The sequence below is a fragment of the Cricetulus griseus genome, chromosome 6, assembly GCF_003668045.3.
Source record: "Cricetulus griseus strain 17A/GY chromosome 6, alternate assembly CriGri-PICRH-1.0, whole genome shotgun sequence".
NCBI classification, from domain to species: Eukaryota; Metazoa; Chordata; class Mammalia; order Rodentia; family Cricetidae; genus Cricetulus; species Cricetulus griseus.
In genome coordinates this window covers 124598165-124619514 of record NC_048599.1, presented here as the reverse complement: position 1 = coordinate 124619514, position 21350 = coordinate 124598165, and the positions used below count along the sequence as shown (strand labels likewise).

At 43.5% G+C, this 21350-nt stretch overlaps 1 protein-coding gene across 2 annotated transcripts in view; it reads left to right on the top strand.

The window, feature by feature from the left end:
- The window catches only part of Kif5c (kinesin family member 5C), a 134364-nt gene that overhangs the window by 61545 nt on the left and 51469 nt on the right, over window positions 1-21350 (top strand). For both annotated transcript variants that reach the window (XM_035446810.1, XM_035446811.1), the window contains exons 5-10: window positions 4245-4293; window positions 4572-4627; window positions 5352-5439; window positions 8490-8614; window positions 10884-10988; window positions 11323-11471. In XM_035446810.1, the coding sequence (XP_035302701.1) occupies window positions 4245-4293; window positions 4572-4627; window positions 5352-5439; window positions 8490-8614; window positions 10884-10988; window positions 11323-11471 (572 nt within the window). The remainder of the gene's footprint in view (window positions 1-4244; window positions 4294-4571; window positions 4628-5351; window positions 5440-8489; window positions 8615-10883; window positions 10989-11322; window positions 11472-21350) is intronic.

Sequence of the window (21350 nt, the reverse complement as noted above, 5' to 3'; positions counted from 1 at the left end):
GTCATTCTGTTGGAAGCAGGCCCTACCCATACTTTTAATGATTTGGGTCAGTACCAAGGTTTTGGAATGGTTTGCTTGAAATAGCAACATAAAGAAAGCATAAGCCCCTTATAGGATTTAATCATCTTACTCATTACTGGGATACTCACCATTTCCTATTAGTTTCTGAAGATAGGCCAGGAGTAAGTCTGTGTGTATATGTTGGGTTGTCATTCCCCAATATGAAGTTTATGGAACCAGTTGTGTTACCAATAGGGGAGCTGCCAGAGGAAAGTATCACATGGCTAGAGGAACTCAGAAAATGCTTTGTTGACCAGTGCTAAACTTACTACATGCTGTCTTGAATAATATGACTCTTAAATGGAATGCACACTCCCCACTCTCCTGTATAGTGAGTGACTCATTGAGAAGTATTGGAAGGTAATTCTCTTACCCCTTTTCCTCTTTCTCCTTGTTACTAGTTTATTTTAACACCGACCTCGCTTAAGTTTTAATTGAAAGGGAGACTTCTACTCTATTACTTTAGTCATTAAATCAAAAAATTTGAATTCCTTTGTAAAATCCGGGAGGGCTACTTGTTCAAGCAGAGAGACATGTCCTAAGGTAAAGATTGTGTGGCTGGTATGGGGCAGGCTGTGGAGATCAGTGAATTCCAGCCCTGGCTTTTCCTTTCTTTTTAAAGTTAAAAAAAAATGAGATGTAGTTCATATGGCATAAAAACAATCCTTTAAAAACATAGTTTTGTGAGTTTACTATATTGCCCAAATTGTATAGTTATCGTCCTTATCTAAATCTTTAATCTTTCCTTCACTCCTGAAACAAACTGTACCTTCTATCCCTGTTCATCAATACTTAACTTGCCTCTTTCTCTGATTGTGGACTACCTCTGTTTGGCTGGGAGGGCCTTGGGCAGCATGGCAACCCCTTGTTGAATGTTTGTAATTCTGCATTCTACTGGGAAGGGGATGACTGGCCAATCTAGAGCAGTCCCTGCCCTGCTTTTGTGTTCCCAGATCCACACTGTCTGGTTCTCCATCTTTGTGACTAGAGGTGTTGAAGGGCAGGAAGGGGAGACGCTGTTCTAAGAAGGCTTAGAGATGAGTTGATCAGTGGTCCCTAAAGCCTGACTGTTAGTACACATGACCCAGTGGGTTAGTATCGAGGAAGAGGAACCTCAGACATAGGCCCTAGCACCAAACTGATACTTAGCAACCGTTTCATTGTATTAGGCTTTTTTTTCTGGGCTGGTAAGGTGGCTCAGTGGGTAAAAGCATTTGCTGCCAAGCCTCATGATCCAAGTTTAATCTCTGAGTACCACATGCAGAAGAAGAATTGACTCCCACAAGTCATTCTCCACATGTGTACCCAGGCTCAGGCCCTTCCCACATCCACAGAAAAGAAACAAATGTAGCAATCAAACATTTTCAACCTCTCCCCTTATTTATTTCCACAACAGACTGTTCCTAAATTTACATTCCAAAAGGCCATTGCTGGCTGTTTGCTCAATTATGAATTACATCCAGCACGTCACGTGTCCCTGTGCTGTGAAAGCTTGCTTCTTACCCCTAGCAGGCTTCCTGATGTCTGAGGCTACAGAGCTTGTTGCTTTGATGGGCTCAAGATTTAGAGGCTTAGTGCTTCTTTAAGGCTGTTTACGATGACACACTTTAAACTACTGCAGAGGTCTTAAGTGATAATCCTGAGTAAGATGTTAAACCAATTACCACCCTGAACCAGTGTCTTGTGTCAGAATCTTATTACGATTAAGAACGGTGCTGGCTTGAAATGGTGGGGGAGGGGAAGAATATTTCCTGTCTCTAGTGTTAAGTTTTACCGTGCAGGTTCCCATCATGCATTTCTTAGTTGAATTTGCTTTCCTATTAATAAGAATTGTAAGTGGACGACTTAGCTGTGTGGACTCCGAATTCTGAATTTACCTGCTAACAGGCCAAAAGAGGCCCTGTTAAAACAGTGTGGAAAATCTGCTTCTTAATGCGTCCCACTAAGGTTTTGAAATGTTATTTCTGATCATGATCTTGTTCACCACCAAGCAGTGCCTATGGTGTTCCTTCCGCCTGGTCTCACAAAGCATTCTTAATAACAAAATGAATTTTGACACTTCACAAAAGCAGAAATGAATAAATCAGAATTCCATTTTAACTTGTATTAAATGTGAACAGGAATTTAATTGCCAGGCTTGGCAGTACATGGCTCATGACTACTTTTTAGATGTAATTAATTTTCTCTGTAATTTGTGGAAGTAAAATCACATGTTTAGGATCTCCCAAGGTTGAGGGTGAATATGACCAAAATGCATTGTATGAATGTATGAAATATACTAAGTTAAAAAAAATCTCAGAGGTAGTGAGAAATCTTAGTGGCAGTCAATCATGAACTGGAATAGGTTGGCACCAGAATAGGGCTGGCTGCAGAGAAGGCCTAGTTAGAAGTGACTAAAATTGGGCTTGAGGACTGGATAATGGGGAATATGACAACTTGAAAGATTAGTGAGAGCAGTTAGGGGCTGGTTTAGCTCAGTGGTAGAGTACACGCCTTGCATGTGTGAGGTCCTGGGTTCAAGCCCCAAGGATAACCTCTAGACAACCAGAACAAACTAGCAAAAACAAAGAGCTGGGAAGAGGGAGCAGAGAGACTTCTGATTGCCAGGTAGGAGTTTGCAGAAGAGATGGAATAAGTAATTGGGCAGATGAACAGGCTATTAGAGGTACAGGTATCCAGGATCAGGCTCCATGACACCTAGCTGCTGCTTGTAGATTTCAAAGCAAAGATCTTAAAGCTGCCTGGAACTGGGAAGTGGGTGGTTCCAGATAGTGGCACACAAGAGACAATGAGCCAGGGCTAAGCTGGGAGAGACATTAGTGCGAGAGCCGAGGACTCTTCACATTCCAAAAATTAGTGGTAGGGTTTGTCTTGTCCTGATTTACCTGGGGAGGCAGAACCCAGTTTTCCAACAGTCATAATCATGGCTGGCCTAACAATGGGGGCACATCCTGAGAAATCTGTAAGATAATTTTATCATTTTGTAAGCATGGTAGATAGCTTCTGCTAAACAAGGTGTCTGTGATATCATTGGACAGTATGATCTCATGGGACTGCTACCACATATGTGGTCTCTAATGTTATTATGTAGCCCACATGTATATTTTTCTTCTGTCCATTCTCTTATTTGTATTTCAAAGATGCTTATGAGTTTGTGGGGAAGTTTATCTGGGAAGAAAGAGTCAGATCCAAACTGTGCAAAATCCTGGAGAGAATTTTTCACATCTTAAAGACTAATGGCTTCATTTGCCAGTGAGGAAATTTAGGCCATCTGTGCATTAAATTTCTCAGAACTCATTCTTAGTTTAAGCATTTCATTACTTCGGTTATCAGATGAGTCACCTGGGGATTTAGAAGTCCATCTCTGGGTTCTAGTATCTGAGACTGTGCTCTGGTACCGTTGTGGTAGTTTTCAGGATTCTGTGGTTCTTTAGCATATGTTGTTATAATTGGGGCTGGGCTAAGGCTTGAGAATCATTATTTAGAAGGCTTTCTTTTCCTAACAAAGTCTAATTGCCTTTTAACTCTGTAGTCCTGGCTGGTCGTAGATTCATGACAGTCCTCTTGCTCAGCCTTCTGATCTGGGATTATAGGCATAAGCACCACACCTGGGCAGTCATCTTCATTAAACCACATTTGTTCCAATCTATCAAAGACTCCAATCCTGGCTACCTTCAGTAGTACTCTCCCAGGTATCTTCCTGAGCCCCTGTAATCCCAAGCCTCTGTAGCTTCTCCTTGCTTCCTTCATGTTTATGTATAAGCTGTGTTCGCATGAATCTGATGAAGCTGTGGCATCATGCAGTCGGGTGAGGTCTATATGAACATCACTGGTTTAGGATGTTTTCCCTTTTGGCTGTTGCCATACATGGACATTAACTTGGTATTCAGTTAAGGTGGAACTTGAGTCCTCTTTAAGAGTCTGTCTAGCATCTGAGTGGAACCAAGAGGAGCCAAAAGTGTGGAGCTCCTGAGTGGTCCATGTTTGACAGATGCATAGTCACATTGACCAAGCAGGAGGAACACATGAGGGTTGGCTGCAGCTCTATGCTCAGAACTCTGACCTTCACTTGGTGCCCCCTTTTCTCAGCCATAGCAAAAGCTTTTATGAGTTTAATGGTGATGTTTTTGAAATGTGGTATGGTATTTCTATTTCTATTCCAATTTCAATTTCTCTTTAACTAGGTTTCCTATTTTGAAATCTACTTGGACAAAATAAGGGACTTACTTGACGGTAAGTTACAACTGAATGTGACTATGTGTGCTCTGTAATTGAAGTTGGGGGGCGGAGTTGAGATGAGTTAGGGCACTTCTGCCTGGGCAGCTGATGCAAATGTAGAGAGATGTTTGCCTTCAGGCTGTGTGCTCTTCTCAGCCACAGCTTAAACTTGCAAATTATGAAAGGATTAGACTTGCCTATCTTCTTTAAGCATTGCTATTCTTCTTACAATACAGGTTTTTTTTTTTAACTTCCCTTTTCTTCTTTATATGCCATCATTTTTGTCATTACAGTGTCCAAGACCAACTTAGCTGTTCATGAAGATAAAAACAGAGTCCCCTATGTAAAGGTATGAGAATGGTTGGGGGTGATGCCACTAACTCTCCCTAGTCACTGTCACTTGAGAGCTATAAAGAGTACCCAAAAGGCATTGTTAACCCTGAGCCTTATTTATACTATTGATTGGCTCCAAAAATTAACATTTACTTTCTTCAGCTGTAGCTTTCTTGCATGTAAATGGTTTTTATTGTATTTTGGTGCTGGGGATTTAACACAGTCCTCCATGTATAAGCTATGAGCTATCACACCCAGCCTTCTTTAGGAAAGCTATTATTTAATATTACTATTTAGTATTGCTTATTTTAAAGAGGTTTGGGGATTGAATGCAATGGTTTATGCTTTGTACCTCGTTGAAGTCTATTGTAGCATTATGTGTACTCTGTTGATGACTGAAATGGTAAATACTGATGGCAGGTGAGGAAGTACATTCTCATTTCTTTTCCTCTTATAGATTTTCTTTTATTTTCTGCCTCCTGAAAGTACTGCTGGAGGGTATGAGCATGATCTTAAAAAGAATTTCCTCCAGCTTTACATCTAGTTTTCCCAGGGCTAGCTCATACTTCTCTTTAATGTAGAATCCAAGCCCCAGGCAAGGAGGAAACCCTGTGGGCTTGCATCACTCCCTTTCTGTTTACCTGTACCGTTGGGGGTGGAGGGACAGAGAAGCTGCTCTAAAATGCTGATGCTTTTCAGTTGTTGGAGTGGCCAACCTGACTTGTTTTTGACTCTTGCAGGGGTGCACTGAGAGGTTCGTTTCAAGCCCTGAGGAGGTCATGGATGTGATAGATGAGGGCAAAGCAAACCGACATGTGGCTGTGACAAGTAAGTGCTGTGGTGATGTTAATGCTATCAGATTGGATCCCAATATCTGCCCTCTGTGCAGGAAAGCTGGATGATGAGGCACATGTGTTGTGTGCCTGGAAAGGCAGCAGAGAGTTGCATGCAGACAGACCCTGGCCCGTATGCAGTGTGATTATATGCAGTAGTCTGAAGTCTTGAAGTGATGGGTGAGATTCCTTGGGGTCTGATAACAGGTTCTAAAAAAAAAAAAATCCGAGCTAATAAGTTCATGTCAAACACAAGGAAAAACTACTTGGCTTCCTCCTCTGCAGAAGGAGAGTAAAGGCAGACAAGAGTCAGAGCTGGCAGCTTCCAAGAAATCCCTCTAGCAAACACTTACTGTAGACACACTTGCTCGCAGAATCTAAAGTGCCTGGCATGGGCACCTGGGTCACATTTCTGTGTCACATGTGTCTTGGAGCAGCAGAGTCTCTTTAGAGAGACTAGGGCTATCCTTTCCAGAGGGATGTGAACTAAAGAGTATCAGAGCTTGGTTCCCACAGAGCTGAAGGAACCAAGAATTTCTAGTTTGGAGGAGAAAGAGAGGATGTAAGGGCCGTGCAGTGCATCAGTGTTCTCCTGGGTTCTGATGCTAAGGAAGCTATGATGTACTGCTGAGACAGGGAGGCAGGCAGACAGGCTTGAACACCTGACAGCACTCCCTGCCCCAGGGGAGCCTGCTGCCCAGGAAGGGAGCTGGGGTACTGTATAGAAGAGATTCAAGCACTAGTAGAGGACTGGTCTAGACTCTTCCAGCAGCTGATCTCAGACTCCCCCATGGATGGGTTCCAGGTCTGTGATCCAGAACTGAAACTCTTAACCTCTTCTCTGCCCTATAGCTTGTCAGATGGGTGCTCATGGATGTGGCAGTTTTCAGAGCTGACCTAGACTTGCATCCAGTTTAGGAAAACATTGATTCTCTCTGTCCTGCCTGAAACTTGCATGTACACATTGAAACTTTCTCACTGTGTCTGTTAAGCTCAGTCGTGAATTTTATTCACGGTGTCCCAGAGTTGGGCTACCAGCTTTAGAGCTGAGGGTCTACAGTGTTTCTAGTGTTATCATTCTGTCAAGGTTTTTCCCACATTATTTATTTGTGAGTGTGTGTGCTCATACGTGCCTATGTGTAAATGTACTTGTCAAGTTAGAAGACAACTTCAGGGAGTGGGCCCTGGAAACTGAACGCAGACGTCAGGCTTGACAGCAAGCATCATTTCCCATTGAGTCATCTCACCAGCTCTGTCTGTGTTTTAGCATGGTAAGTATAGTTATCCGTGCTCTGGCATTGAGTCCATTTGCATTGTGGGCAACATTCCACCATCAGTCTCCACGTTCCCATCTTCCCCAGCTGAGACTTGAACTCAGGTTCTCATACCTTTGCAGCAGGAGCTTTGGTAACTGCTCATCTCCTGTTTTAATTTTCAAGATCAGCTTGACTATTCAGGATGTTGTGAGATTCTGTATGAATTTTAAAATTTTAGGATAGATCTATCTCTGTAGAAAGTGTCATTGAGATTTTGCTACAGTTGAATTGCATAGATTATTTTGGCTAATATTTACATCTGGTTTTTATGTGTTTACATGTGTGGTGTGTGTAAGCAGGATAACACATGGGCAGGTCCATGTGCATGGTGTGTGTGTGTGTGTGTGTGTGTGTGTGTGTGTGTGTGTGTGTGTGTGTGTGTGTGTGTGTATAGCCTGAAGTTGATGTTGGATATCTCTTTCACTTTTCCTAACATTTTAAGTTTCTTGAGGCAGCCTCTCTCATTGACACAGAACTTACCAGTTCCAGCTAGTCTAGCTAGCAAGCTTGCTCTGGGCCTCATCTGTCCCTGCCTCCCCAGGGTTAGGACTGCATATAGCTGCTATGCCTGCCCAGCTTTTATGTGGTTTCTGGCACATAAACTCCAGTCCTCATACTTGTACAGCAAAGCTTCATCTTTTAAAGCCATCTCCTCTGCCCTAATTTTGATGTCTTATCACTATTTAATCTTTTAGTCAGTTACCGTGGGGTTCTATTTCCATTCATCTGTATCTGTTTTAATATCTTTTAAGCACCACTTTGTAGCTTTTGTCTAAAAACCTATCCTTTATTGCTATTGTAAATAGATTGTCCTCTTAATATTTCTGGTCAGCCATTGTTAGTAATATAGTTAGTGAAACGTAAATGCTGTTTACATTTTGACTTTGTAGCATGCGATGTTGCTAAATTTGTTATTTGTGACTTTTTGGTAGTGGGTTTTCTCGACCAAGATTCTCAGTGTAGCCCTGGCTGTCCTGGAATTCACTCTGTAGACTAGGCTGTTCTTGAACTCAGAGATCTGCCTGCCTCTGCTTCCTGAGTGCTGGGATTAAAGACCCGGCATTTGGAATTTTTAAAATGATCTTCAGAGTTTTTAGGAACAATCTGGTAAGATACTTTTTGAGAGACAGTGAAAGTTGAATGGGACACTTGCTGGGCTATGGTGGAAAAGGAAGCATCTTTCCCTGATACCCTGACATAATGAGCCACATTTAATCCTTGAGGGTTCTTTGTGTTTAACATGAGTTATAGAGGTGTGTTTTAATCTTCCTTTAAGTCAGTTTCTGATAGTCCCAGCAATCCCAGGGTACACACATGAGCAGGACAAACTGAATTAGACACTACACTGTGATAAAGTTGGAGGCTTTCCACAGGTCAGTCAAGGAAGCTGTGAGAATCTTGGTGGGTGAAGCTAGAGTAGGATATGGGATTCAGGGCATCTGGCAGATGATGGGAATGTTACCTTAAACTGCTCTACAAGAATGCTAGGTTAATTCCTTTGTTCCTTGAAGACATTGTAAATCTATCATCTCTAGAATGAATGGGGGGTTTTTTCCTTCTTTTTTCTTTTTGAAAGTAGAAACAGTGGCTTCGATACATTCTAAAGTTAGCTGCACTGCCTGCAGAGAACTGCAACAGTGTGACATGATTGGTTGTGTTTTAAAGAGCAGAGGTTTGCTACCTCTGCTCATGTGCTCTCTGTAGAGCAGTAAACCATGTTTCATTTCAGACATGAATGAACACAGTTCGAGGAGTCACAGTATCTTCCTGATTAACATTAAACAAGAGAATGTGGAGACTGAAAAAAAACTCAGTGGGAAGCTGTATTTGGTTGACTTGGCTGGGAGTGAAAAGGTAATTGGTTCTTAGTTACATTATCTATAATTTCCCCGTTATTTGCTCAAGTGTACAGTGGTATAATTTTTGTGCCTTTTACTTCCTGATTTTAAAGAGGTTTAAAATATTGAGGTACAGTACTGTCAAGTCTCTTGGTTTTCTCGTTTTCTTTTCTGGTCTGAAAGTTCCCTGTATGTTATGTTCATTTATGCTTAGTAGGGCCTATGGCATTAAGCAGGGTTAGACTGGCAAGACAGCTGCCCAAGGTAGCTACACAGCCTCCCCTTAGGATGGAGGGAAGCCATCTGTTGTATGGACTCCATTGGGCTAGGAAGGGCTCTGCCATTGGACCATGGTGGCCCTGCTTCTGCAGCTTTGCCTTGCTGAGGAAAGGTCTGGAACCTTGGCCCTCCTGGTGTTCCATTTCTACTGGTAGTGGATCTGAAGTGACAGTCTCATATGTATGACATTAATTCCACTGGGTTATGAAGCTTTCTTTTGTTTTGTTGTGACCCTCCTTACACACTGTACTCCATTCTATACCCCCAGGAACTGGCTAAGAATCACCACATCCAGAATCACCACCTTCCCTCCCTGCCCCCTCCACAGCACCAGGGATGTTTCCATGTCCACACTCTGGCAGGACACAACCCCTTTAGACAGCATCATAGAGCAGTGCACACGCACAATGCCTCTTCCTACATTCACCAGTGACATCAGCTGGATGTCCTCATCAGTCTACCTAGCTGTACAGGTGACTCCCACTTACTGCCACTTACTGCCTCACTTTGCTAAGTTCCTGAACCCTAACTATGGCTACGGACATCCACGTAAGTCATGGCTGTTTGAATAGCCCACTTACTTGCCTTTATCCCCAGGGAAAACCATTGGATATTCCTGGCTGCCATCTTAAATGTTTTATGTGTGAGCTGGCTACATTCTCAATCACTCTCCAGGATGAAGGCCACTCGTTCTGCTCTAGCCTGACCACTAACTTGACTGCTATGCCCGGCACAGGCCCATGAAGAGAGCCATGTGGAAATGTGTTATTTAGGGATGAAATACCCCTGACAGCTGCCTCCTGCTGGCAGTTGTCACTTCCTGCTAATGGCACAAGATATTTCAAATGTCCCTTCTATAGTTTTGTTTGTTCATGTCTGTTTTCCTTTTCCCTAAATGAATCCGTATGAATGTGCTATCTTGAGAACAGAGCTCTGGCTTTAGTTCCCATCACCCCAAAGGGCCATCCTTCCCTCGGGCTGGCAGAATGACATCTCTGGAGCTCATTGTCCTTGCCTGCCAATGGAAGGTGATAGACAGCCCCTTTTCTGAATATCTCATGGAATTAAGATGCCCAAATTAGAGACCATCTAAAAACTCCCGCATCTCTCCCTGATGTCTCACTCTGCAATCAAGCTGCCCTCCACAGTTCCAGGATAGAAGTTTGTCCTATATTCTGAACCACCCCGCCTCAACATTCCCCTCTGTAATTGAGGGTGCTCTCCATCATACGTATTTGAAGTCTGTCTTTGTTCAGTTTAAGTTATTTCTCCTCTTTTCTTTTTTAAGAGAGCAGCTGTTCATCCTGTAGCTTTTGCCTAGGCAGCCAGGACAAATGTTACTGAGTGCCCTCTCCTTTGAAAAAAAGTTGGCAGGATTTGTAAACCTCCCTACCTAGAGTATATGCTGTAAATGTGAAATTATCTGTACTAATATAGTAGAGGAGGCACCGTGTGTGGAGGACTGTAGAAGAAAACCAAATTTACAGGGTAACATATAAGTCTTTTGCATTTTAGATATCCCTCCCTCCCTTTCTTAGTTCCCCCACTCCCTCCCTCCTTGCTCAGGAAATAAGTAGAGAAGGAATAGTTCCAATACCTATTTCTTTAGTCCTTTGCCTGAAATTGGGGCTCGAAATGTTTTCCTCACTGTGCTCCGATGGACCCCATCAGACTGGGAGACTGTGGTTTAGTCCCACAGGACTCAGCTCACCGTGGTGACAGCACTTCAGGAGCCTGGTTTTCCTCGATGGATGTCCCCCGGGGAAGTATCTACAGTTTTCCCACTTGAGGCATTTCAGCCATTCCACTAAAACCCAATTGAGAGGAAAATGACAGCAGGAGAGACCAAACTGTCAGCTCCTGGCTCCAGGGACAGCTGGATCGTTGTGGTTCTCACTCAGTTCTTTCCCTGCTTTCCTGGAGGGTCTGCCTGCTGCCCCTCCATGAGTTTGCATTTTCTGCTCTCTGCTGTCCCTGCCCTCACTGCCTTTTCTATCCTCGGGTAGGTCAGCAAAACTGGTGCCGAGGGAGCTGTTCTGGATGAAGCTAAAAATATCAACAAGTCTTTGTCTGCTCTTGGAAATGTGATCTCTGCCTTGGCTGAAGGGACAGTAAGTAATCCTGTCGCCATCTATTAAATAGTATTAAGGGAAGCTGCCTTTGGGGTTTGTGTGTTCTCTTTGCCACAGACATTTATTTGCTTTCCTCTTTGGAAGAGAGCAGGGGAATTCCTGGCTGGGTCGCTTGTTGCTGGGAGATCTACTCCACTAGAAATTGTGAATGGTGATGCTAACTTCCAATGATGTGGGTCAGAGTGGACATTGGCAAGCTCCAAAGACCTGGCTGCAAATTCTTATTCCACATGCTTCTAAGTTTGGCTTGCTTGCTTCTGTAGTTTTTCTTTGAATGGGCTGTCAAAACCGATACTCCTTCTTTCTTAAATAGAAAACACATGTGCCATACCGGGACAGCAAGATGACTCGGATTCTCCAGGACTCTTTGGGTGGGAACTGTAGAACCACAATTGTCATTTGCTGTTCTCCTTCCGTCTTCAATGAAGCTGAGACCAAGTCCACGCTGATGTTTGGACAGAGGTGCGTGTGGGGTCTCGGAACCCATGCTCTGAGCTAGGTTATAGGTCTTAGGTGTGAATGGCTTTGGGCAATGGTCAGAGGGGCAATAATTATTACATTGCATCTAGCAGATGACCTGTAAAGTCGAGGCATTATTTACTGAGGGATTATGTTTTCAGTGGTGGTTAGCAATGTGCCTGTTGGAAGAGTGTTGATGAATAAAACAAAACAAAACAAAACAAAACAAAGCACCCAACTTCTTGCTTCAATAGCTTTGTTTTTCATGGACTTGAAGTTTAGCCTTTAGCTGTATACAATTTCACATCTGTAAATCTGAAGATTGATAACTACTTTTAGCTCTGGAATCTGAGATCCATTGCAAAGTGCTCATAAAAATCATCAGGAACTTAGATAAAGGCAGAGTAGAGGCATGAATAACAAGGGAAAGGAATCAGATGCGTTAACTCCAAGGGTGGGAGGCGTGGGGTGTATATGGAGGAGAAGGGAGGAGGATGACCACTTCTCGTTGTTTGAAAAGCCCAGGTCAGCATGCCCTGCCTCTGCGGATTGTAGCAGGTGGGCGGGCCTGAAGGGCTTGCTAATGAAAGCAATCTTTCAGTGTGTGGGTGGGTTCTTACCTTCCTTGCCTTTCTTAACACACTCTTCCTCACCCACCTTGCCCTGCTGCCCACAGCCGACCTCATTCAGTCTTGTTTGCTTAGTTTGCCACCTCCATCTTCTCAACTGTGTTTTTTGGAGGTTTGGTTACCTAAGCCTGTGATGCTGAGGTTTTTGATGATCTGAGCATCTTTGGTTGCACGGGGCTGAGTTGGGACAGATGTTGTGAGATGAGGATTCCCTTACCATTGTTACATTCAATGTTGCCAGCTGATGAGCTGTGTCTGTGGCCCTTATTGCCTTGGGTGTTAGTGGTTTTCCCAGTGCTCCCCTGCTTTAGTCACAGGAGTATGTGATGTATGGTTATGCCCAAGAAGTAGTTTCAGATGGGGCACATGGGGTGGGCATTCTCTATGGGAATTGTTACAACGTGTTTGAACTGCATCATATCCTAGTCACATCCTCAATAGACCATAGGATTATTCAGCTGTCTAAATAATATTGTAGAACTAATCTGTCTTTTAAACCAGATTTGGGTCCTTCACTTATCCTAAATGACTTCCTTGATTAGGCTAAAGCTTGAGGCAGTGGCATTATAGTAGGGTGAAACCTTTGTTTCCTGGCCATTTGAGCCATTCTCTCCTTGACTTCTCTGAGCTTCACATCTCTTTGCCATAGAGATGGAGTGGTTCCTTCCAAGGACATTTGGAGGATGATCGAGCTGTTTCCATTTTCTCCTTGCCCAAGGGCTGGCTCAGAGGGGGTTACCACTGATTTTAAGCTCACCTTCTACCATAAACTCTCCAGTGGTATTGAATATGGAAAGGTCATAGTAGTAGATAAGACTAGACTACAAATAGGGGACGACATTGTAATATAAGGGACAGGTTTGAATGAAATAGAATTTCACTTATGGAACTAATGGGTGAAGAAATACTATAGGTAATTTAGGATTCTGGCAAATAAAATGTAACTTCAAATATGTTTCCAGATGAAATAGTTGGCCTGCTTCTTTTATCAGACCCTGAACTACAGGAGAACAGAGAGTACATTTGCCATTGGCATCTGTTTTCCAGCATGGGAAGTATACAGTAGGTGATTAATAAGTACATGCTTAGTGAACAAGGAAGCAAGCCAGCCTCAAGTTCATGGTGCAGGATCCTTGCTGAGCTGTGTCATCATTGCCCCTAAAAATTGGCCTGGGTTTGAAGCTAGTTTGCCTTCTTTCTAGTCAGTAGTCAGAAATATGTGATAGTTTGTTCCTTATTTCTCTACCCACATGTTAATTGCCCTTTAAGGATAGTGGATTTTTCTATGAACCTTCTGTTTTATTAACTATACCCATTGAACCCAGTTATACAGCAGAAATGGGTCTCAACATCAGGTTAGACATGGAATCTGATAGATGATAAGATTAAGCACTTCAAACTCGGAAAAGCTGCCGAGTGTGTCCCAAGTGCCAGATAGCCAGTGTTCATTTTGTTCTTGTTGCAGAGCCTTGGGTAGCATAAGTTCTATGGTTCGCTCAAGGATGTAAGGGAAGAATATGTTTTTCCTGGGCTGAATAAACAACACCATGTGCTTTGAAGTTGTAGAAAGGCAACAGGGTCTACAGGCGCCTGAGCGCAACCCTGCCAAGACCCCAGCCAGCCTTCCTTACGATCCTAGGTTTAGTACTGGATTCAGCCCCCCCCCAAAAAAAAATCATGCTGTCTAGGCCTTATTTGACCGAGCTTGTCCCTTTAGCACTCTGCCAGCACAGAGGTGGATAAGTCTGTGTATCAGAGAGCAGCAGGTAGTCCAGACACCTGACAAAACGCCAAATTAAGACATTTTTGTGTTTTTTTTCTGTTTGTTTCTAGACTCCAGAATTTTAGTCTTTAGTTTTTAATTGCTCTTCCATAGTATTTTCCTAGCATTTTTCAAAAAAAAGATATTTGTAACTTTCGGATGTATGAACTCAAGTCACCCCATTATCTTGGAAGTCTGTTTAATGTGTTAGGGGGAGGAGTGAAGGAAAGAGGGCCCTTGCACCAATCAGTGTAAGAAGGCCTGAATCAGTATGCCTTTGGCCAGCACGAATCCTTTAGCCTGTTTGTATGTTGCATGTGAAAGGGGACTGATAACTTGAGAAGATTAATGGTCTTTGTATTCCTGGTGTGCACTGCTTTCAAAAGGACACCATGCTATCCTTTTAATTAAGCCACCTGCCATAGCGACAGCTGGATTCAGCAGAGACTGAATAGTGTACATGTAAAATTCATGTTACAAGTATGTGTGAACAAATTGCCTGCAGAGACAGAGCAAGCAGTTTAGTTAAGGCAAACACTTTAGTGCACTTGACATAAAACCTCCATTCACTTCTGATGGAGGACCTGTTGCTGGGACACCAGAGGGGTGATGGAAGCTCATGGAGGAAGAGATGCTGTGTGGTCTAATTTTATCAGAGGCCAGCTCATCACTGGTCATCAGGGCTTTAATTTCTCCTCACTGACTAGCCCCTTCTCTTAGAATAGGACTAGCCCCTTCTCTTAGAATAGGGAGCTCTTTCCAGGCCTGAAGAGTGCTTTGGATCAGAAATGTGTTCTGAGGAAAGGGTAGATGTTTACACAGCAACTGAGACTCAGGGCAGATCAGAATTATGGTATTAATTTCACACCCAAATACGTGGCAGACTCTTTTTAGTTTTTTGAGGCAGGGTTTCTCTGTGGCTTTGGAGGCTGTCCTGGAACTAGCTCTTGTAGACCAGGTTGGTCTCAAACTCACAGAGATCTGCCTGCCTCTGCCTTCCAAGGGCTGGGATTAAAGGCGTGTGCCACCAACGCCCAGCTATGTGGCAGACTCTTTAATCAAACACTGATCTAGCTATTGCTCTGACAGTAGTTCTTAGATGGTTAATGGCTGTACTCAGTTGACCGAGTCAAGTAGATGACCCTGGGTAATGAGCATGGCTCATTACCTCTGATCATTCAGAGTCACTGAAAAGCAAAACCTGGGGTTACCCAGGAAGAATTGAATACATGCTTGCACCTACATTTCCAGCTGGCTGCTTAGTTTTGATGGCCCCCAAAGACACATGAGCCAGTTTCCTTAGACAACTAAGAGAAGAATACATTGTATGTCTAATGGGGTCTATATCCTTATCACTCTCTGTTTCCTTGGTAACCTCTGACAGATGGAGATGGAAAGTGGCACTACCCTCCTACCCTCCATAGAGGGCGCTGCAGTCTCCCTCACTCTTCCCTTCTTTCCCTCTCTCTCCCAAAACTTACTGTGTAAAGTGTGCATTCATGGACTTTTCAATGCATTAAAGGTGTGGGGTGGTCCAGAGCTCCTTATTCAAATACTGGCACTGTCTGGAACACCTGTGGATCAGAGGAAGCTGCTGAAGCGAGAGGTACCATGATCCAGCATCCTCAGTTCCTTAAGGAGGCCAGAGTGCTTAGAAGAGACTCTATAGATAGCCAGTATGCTTGTCACTCAGAATCATTACCAGGGCGTGTAAGTTAAAGAGATCAATGAGGAAACAGGAAAGGGTGGGACTTGCCAGGGTGTAGAGTGAGTCTAACCACTGACTGTTGGTCTCCTCTGAAACATGAGGGCTCTTTTCAGGTGCACATGATGGGATGCCTTCGTCATCAGGTGTTCGTGCCCAGCCTCAGCTGTTGAAGCTGACATGTGTAGTCCTCTCAGAACCTGAACATGTATTTCTTTGTGTGTGAACTGGACACTTGGGGATGGAGGGCCTGCTGGGTGCTGGGAAGGTAATGGATAATGCTTGAGAGCAGAAAGGTAGCTGTCTTCTTAGCATTCCTTGGAGACTTTTTAAAGAGAATTTTTCCTAATATAACCATCTCGGTGTTTGCATCCAAGTGAATGTGTGCTGTATCTTCTGATTACTGTTGGCTGCACTTGGAACTGTCTTCCCTGAGGCAATAGCTTTAAGGACCTAAAAAAAAAAAAAAAAAAAAAAAAAAAAAAAAAAAAAAAAACTTGGCCTCATTCCTCTCCGGAGGGAGAAGAGATCTGATACTCAGGCAAACCCAGATGACATGTTACCGAAGTGGTATTTGAATCTCTGCAGCAAGGCAACACAAGGAAAGCTGTAAACAGATTCTGTTGGCGTCCACATAGTGGACTTTGTCGTGCCAAGTGGATCTTTTAGAGCAGAAGCAGAAACATGGATTCTTCCTCCAGGGAGCCATTGGTTAGGATTTTGCTGGGGTTCTAGCTGTAAATAGGCAAATGTGTCAGCATGCATTAGGGTCAATCACAGGCTGTCACAGTTTCAGTAGTAAATAGCTAGAATACAGCTCTAGAAGGTCACTGGCTTGTTCACCTGTGTCATAGAGATAGTGCCCCAACCCTATATGACTGGACTTTGCTGCTCTTACCGTGCTGTTTGCATAACAAACTATCATGTAAGACTTTATCACCCTAGTGATGTCTAATCCATCTTAGTTGCATAAACAGACTCTGTGATGTTGGTGCAATGCTTCCTGATGCATTTCTAAATAAATCCCGTTTTGAAGCCATGTTTGACTATTAGGCTTTCAACAAAACTATAAAACTGGCCTTCAGGTTCTTCCTTGGTTTCTGCTGTCTTACTCATTTCATGTGTGGTTGTGAACTAACTGAAATTCTTTTGGAAGCTAAGCTGAGCAATAAAGGCATGTATCTGGTTCTATGCCCTGTTCCCTGTCATGGGCACTAGGATCCTGTGAACTTACCATGTCTGATTCTCATGTCTAATGCTTTTTAGTGTGATTCTAGGCGATAAGTAAGTGGGGGAAAAAAACCAAAAACAAATAAAAGATCCAGGAAACAAAAACTCTTGGACAGTCTCTAAAGTGAATAAAAATGAGGACATGATTACTCCTAGGTATGGTGAGGAGAGGGTTTATCATAGATATGATGGGGGGTTCAGCTAGGAGCATCTGGAAGGGTCCAGACTGAACCAGGCCATAAGAGGACACTAGAGGAGGGGTTGGGGGGGGGTCATGGTTGGCAAGAGGACAAGAAAAGAGAGAGAAGAGGGCAAGGGACCAAAGGAGGAGCTGAGGACCAAGACTGTGGCTGAGATGGCAGGCTTATACAGGAAAGAAACTGGGGGAAGGGACAAGAAGTCCTTCAGATGGAAACATTAAGTAGGGGCGGGGTGAGAAGTGCTGGGAGGAGCCACAGGTACTGAGTGAGCCTTGTCAAGGGTTTCTTTGGGACCTGACATAAAAGTGTACAAGGCAAAACCATTTTGCATTGCTGAGCTTGGGGTGCCCTGGAGTGTTGTTGATATACCCAGTGACACTACATTGGAGAAAACTGATTTCCCTCTTCTAGCAGGCATCAATAGCAAATAGCCTCTTGGTTAGTTTGTACCTCCCTCCTCTTTCCTCTGTGTTGAGACTTTATTGGGTCTGAACTCATGCAGGTCTTGTGTGTGCTGTCACAGGCTCTGTGAGTTCATATGTCTATCAACCCAGTTGTGTCTGGAAGACTCTCTTTTTTGGATGCTTTGTTGTTTTTGGCGCGCGCGCGCACCCGCACACACACACACACACAGAGTTTATTTTGATTTTTCTTTTGAAATTATAATTACATCATTTTCCCTTTCTCTTTCCTCCCTTCAAACCCTCCAATATATGTTTCTTGTTCTCTTTCAAATTCATGTCCTCTTTTTAAATTAATTGTCATTATATATATTTGTATGTATATAGGTACCTATTTCTAAACATAGCCTACTCAGTCTGTGTAACATTACTCATGTATTTTTTCAGGGCTGACCATTTGGTGTTGGTTAAACAATTGTAATCTTCTTAGAAAAGACTGTTTCTCCCATTCTCAGTATCACTTAGTTGCCTGTAGTTATTTGTGTGGAGTTGAGGCCTCCTGGCCTTGAGAGACAAAGGACATGAAGTTGAATAGGTAGGAAGGTGGGGGGGAGGATCTAAGAGGAGCTGGGGGAGAGGAGAGGATGACCAAAATGTATTGCATGAAAAAAATTCTAAAGCCAATAAATAAAAACCAAACAAAACAGGATAAAGCCCATGTTAGAGCCCAGGGAAGGCTGGAGATGTGACTCAGGTTAAAGCGTTTCCTACTCTTGCAGAGGACCCAGGTTTGGTTCCCAGTACTTATATAGTGACACACAGCCAGCTGTCACTCTAGTCCCAGGGGATCCAATGCCCTCTTCTGGTCTCATTGGGCACCAGGCATGCATGGTGCACACACACACACACATACACACACACACACACACACACACACACACACACACACACACACACACATATACATCCAGGCAAACATTCATACCCATAAAAAATAAATGTTTCTTTTGTTTGTTTAAGATAGGCTTTCACTGTGTAACACTGACTGCCTTGGAACTCATTAAGTAGACTAGACTGGCCTCAAACTCACAGAGATCTGCTTGCCTTTTACTCTGAGTGCTGGGATTAAAGATGTGTGCTATCACACTTGACTGAAAATAAATCTTATTTTTTTCAGATACTCTTTTATTTTTTAACTTTTATTGATACTTTGTGGATTTCACATCATACATTTCTATCCACTTATCCCCCTGTCACCCCACATTTCCCTTTGCCCTTGTAACCCCCCCCCAACCAAAACTAAATTTAAAAGAAAAACAGAGAGAGGGAGGGGGGTGGAGAATGAATCTTGTTATCGAAGTTGAAGTGTGGCCTCTTGCGTCACACAGTTTACCTTTTAGTTCATTCTTCATTACTTGCAAATGTTCATTGCCAGGAGTCATTGATCTGGCTTGAAGTCTTTCGCTTCTGCTATACCACCAATAATGGGCTCTCACTGGGGCTCCTCTTGGATATCCTGTTGTCCTGTGTCATGGAGATCCTGCTGTTTTGAATTTTTAAGTTTGGTCCCCTTCACATGCTCCAACAGTTCATAGATGTGGTGGATGTTAGGGTGGGCCAACTCATAGCTCTGGCTCCGGGCCTGGGTGGTGGCTGGGTTGGTCAGACCAGCAGCTTTTCCTCATCATCACTACCCAGATGAGCTCTCCAGTACTGCCTGCGCTAGCTCACCTAATACAGCCTACAGCAAGGAGCAGGGCCAGTTTCTTGCTTTCAGGTCTCCAGGTCCATACTCAAACCACTAGGGCCAGCTCTACTATTTGGCCAGGCAAGGTGCAGAGCCCTCTCTCACAATTGCTGTAGGGCATACTGAGAGTGGGGTGATGGTGGGGGTGTCAGCTCTCTTGCTTTCATGCCCTTAACCCACATAGTTGTGTAAACACACTCTGTGATCCCACTATGTAGCCTATACCAATGGCACATAGCTGGACAGCCCCAGGAGGAAAGGCAGTCAGCATAGCAAAAGGTAGGGACCGATGATCATTCTGCTTGCTCATCTACAGATTTGCTAGAGTTAATGAGAAAAGGACGGAGATTGCCACTATCCCACACTGCTTGACTTCAGGTCCCTTAGGGAAAGGAACATTGAGAACCTTTTACTCCACCCTTCAGAGCTGTTTCCTGCAGTCCTAGGCAGGAGAATATTTGTTCTATTAAGAAAAACCCTCTGGGCAAAGAAATTCAATTTCTCTTTTAGTAGCTCTGGTTTGCTCCACAGCCTGGAAATGCTTGTATCTGATGTGTTTCCTTTCCTTTTGAAAATATATTTGGATTAATTCTTTGAGAATTTCATACATTGTGTTTTGATCACATTCATTCTCCCAATTTCCCCTCATTGATCTCAGATCTACCCCTCATCTCCAACTCTTCCCAAGTTCATGTCCTCTTTATATGTACCCATATGTATTTGTGGGCGGGGTATAGTAGACCTACCAGGGCCACATCCTTAAAGAAACTGACTCTGACTCCCCAGAAGCCATCATCTGTCAGAAGCTCCTCAGCTAATGGTGGGGCCTGGCTCATGAAGGCCCATTTTTCCATGTTAGAATGTTGATCTTGTGCAGGCAACCATAGCTGCCATGAGCTCATGGATTCTGCAGTGTTGTCATGTCTGGAAGACAGTTTCCCTCATGCCCTCCCCAACCTCTTGCTCTTAGAATACTGCTGCCACCTCTTTTATAATGCTCCCTGAACCTTGAGCATGAGGGAGATGTACATGTCTCATTAGTGGCTGAGCACTTCACAGACACACTTTGCACTTTGGCCAGTTAGGAGTATCTGGATTAACCAGTGTCCTCCGAAGCTTTGTATTTCTTTAAGTGTCTCCAATGAAGACAGAAAGCTGCACTACTTAATGTATAGGCACAGAGATAGAAGTTCAGAGATCAGTTTGATACCTTGTCTATATAGCAAAATGATAATAGTACTTCACCCCTGGGACCTGTGTACTCTCCAACCATGGGTTCTTGGCCAGATTCATAGTGCCAAGTATGTGTTTTCTCCTGTGGAACAGACTTCAGATCCAATCAGAAATCAGTTGTTACCCCCATAACATTGATGCTACCTTTGTGTCAGTTGGCATATTTCACAGTACTGTTAATTACTGCAGTATTCACAGCTAGGAATGCTATTGATGATATTCCCCCCCCTCCCCCCCGCCCAATCAGCCTACATAGTACTTTCCTTTCCTTCAAAATGTAGCCAACAGAAAGGAAGCTTCTTGGTCCTACAAAAGTGTGTGCTGTCTTCAGCAATAGGGTCTTATCACCAGGTTCTCGTGGGCAACCAAGATCAGTGGTAGTAGCTGTATTGTTTTTGGAGGTCCTGACCTACCTAACTCAAGGGGAGGCAGCCCATATCTGACACCAGGCTTTGTATTTGGAATGCAATGGCCTCTGAGAAGAGCAATATCCCTTGTTTATGGCAACTCCAATTAAACTCTTTTATATGAATATATGCATGTACTTAGGAAGCTTATAAAATAGAATGCTTCCATATAGCTTTTCTAAACATCCTTAGAGTTAGTTATCCTCCCTCCCAAAGCCCTCCTCTACATTCTCCTCCTGTTCAAACACAGGTGATATAAAAGGGTAGGGAGGAATAATGGGGAGGCTGGCTTAGATGCTATCTTTCTGTATAAGGTTATTTCTGTAACTCATTGAATACAGCATATAGTAAAAAGCATAAAGTTATACAATGTATACAATTTGTAAACATGTACAAATGCACACGAACACATAACTGCCTCCCACTGTGTTAGAAGCCTCCCTCTTACACTAGCTTAGCCAGTGCTATGCTTTCAACAGTAAGCACCACCCTGACTTCAGTCAGCATGGATTGGAACAGCAGGTCTTGGAACCTCACATATGTGAAAACACACAGTACTGTTTTCATC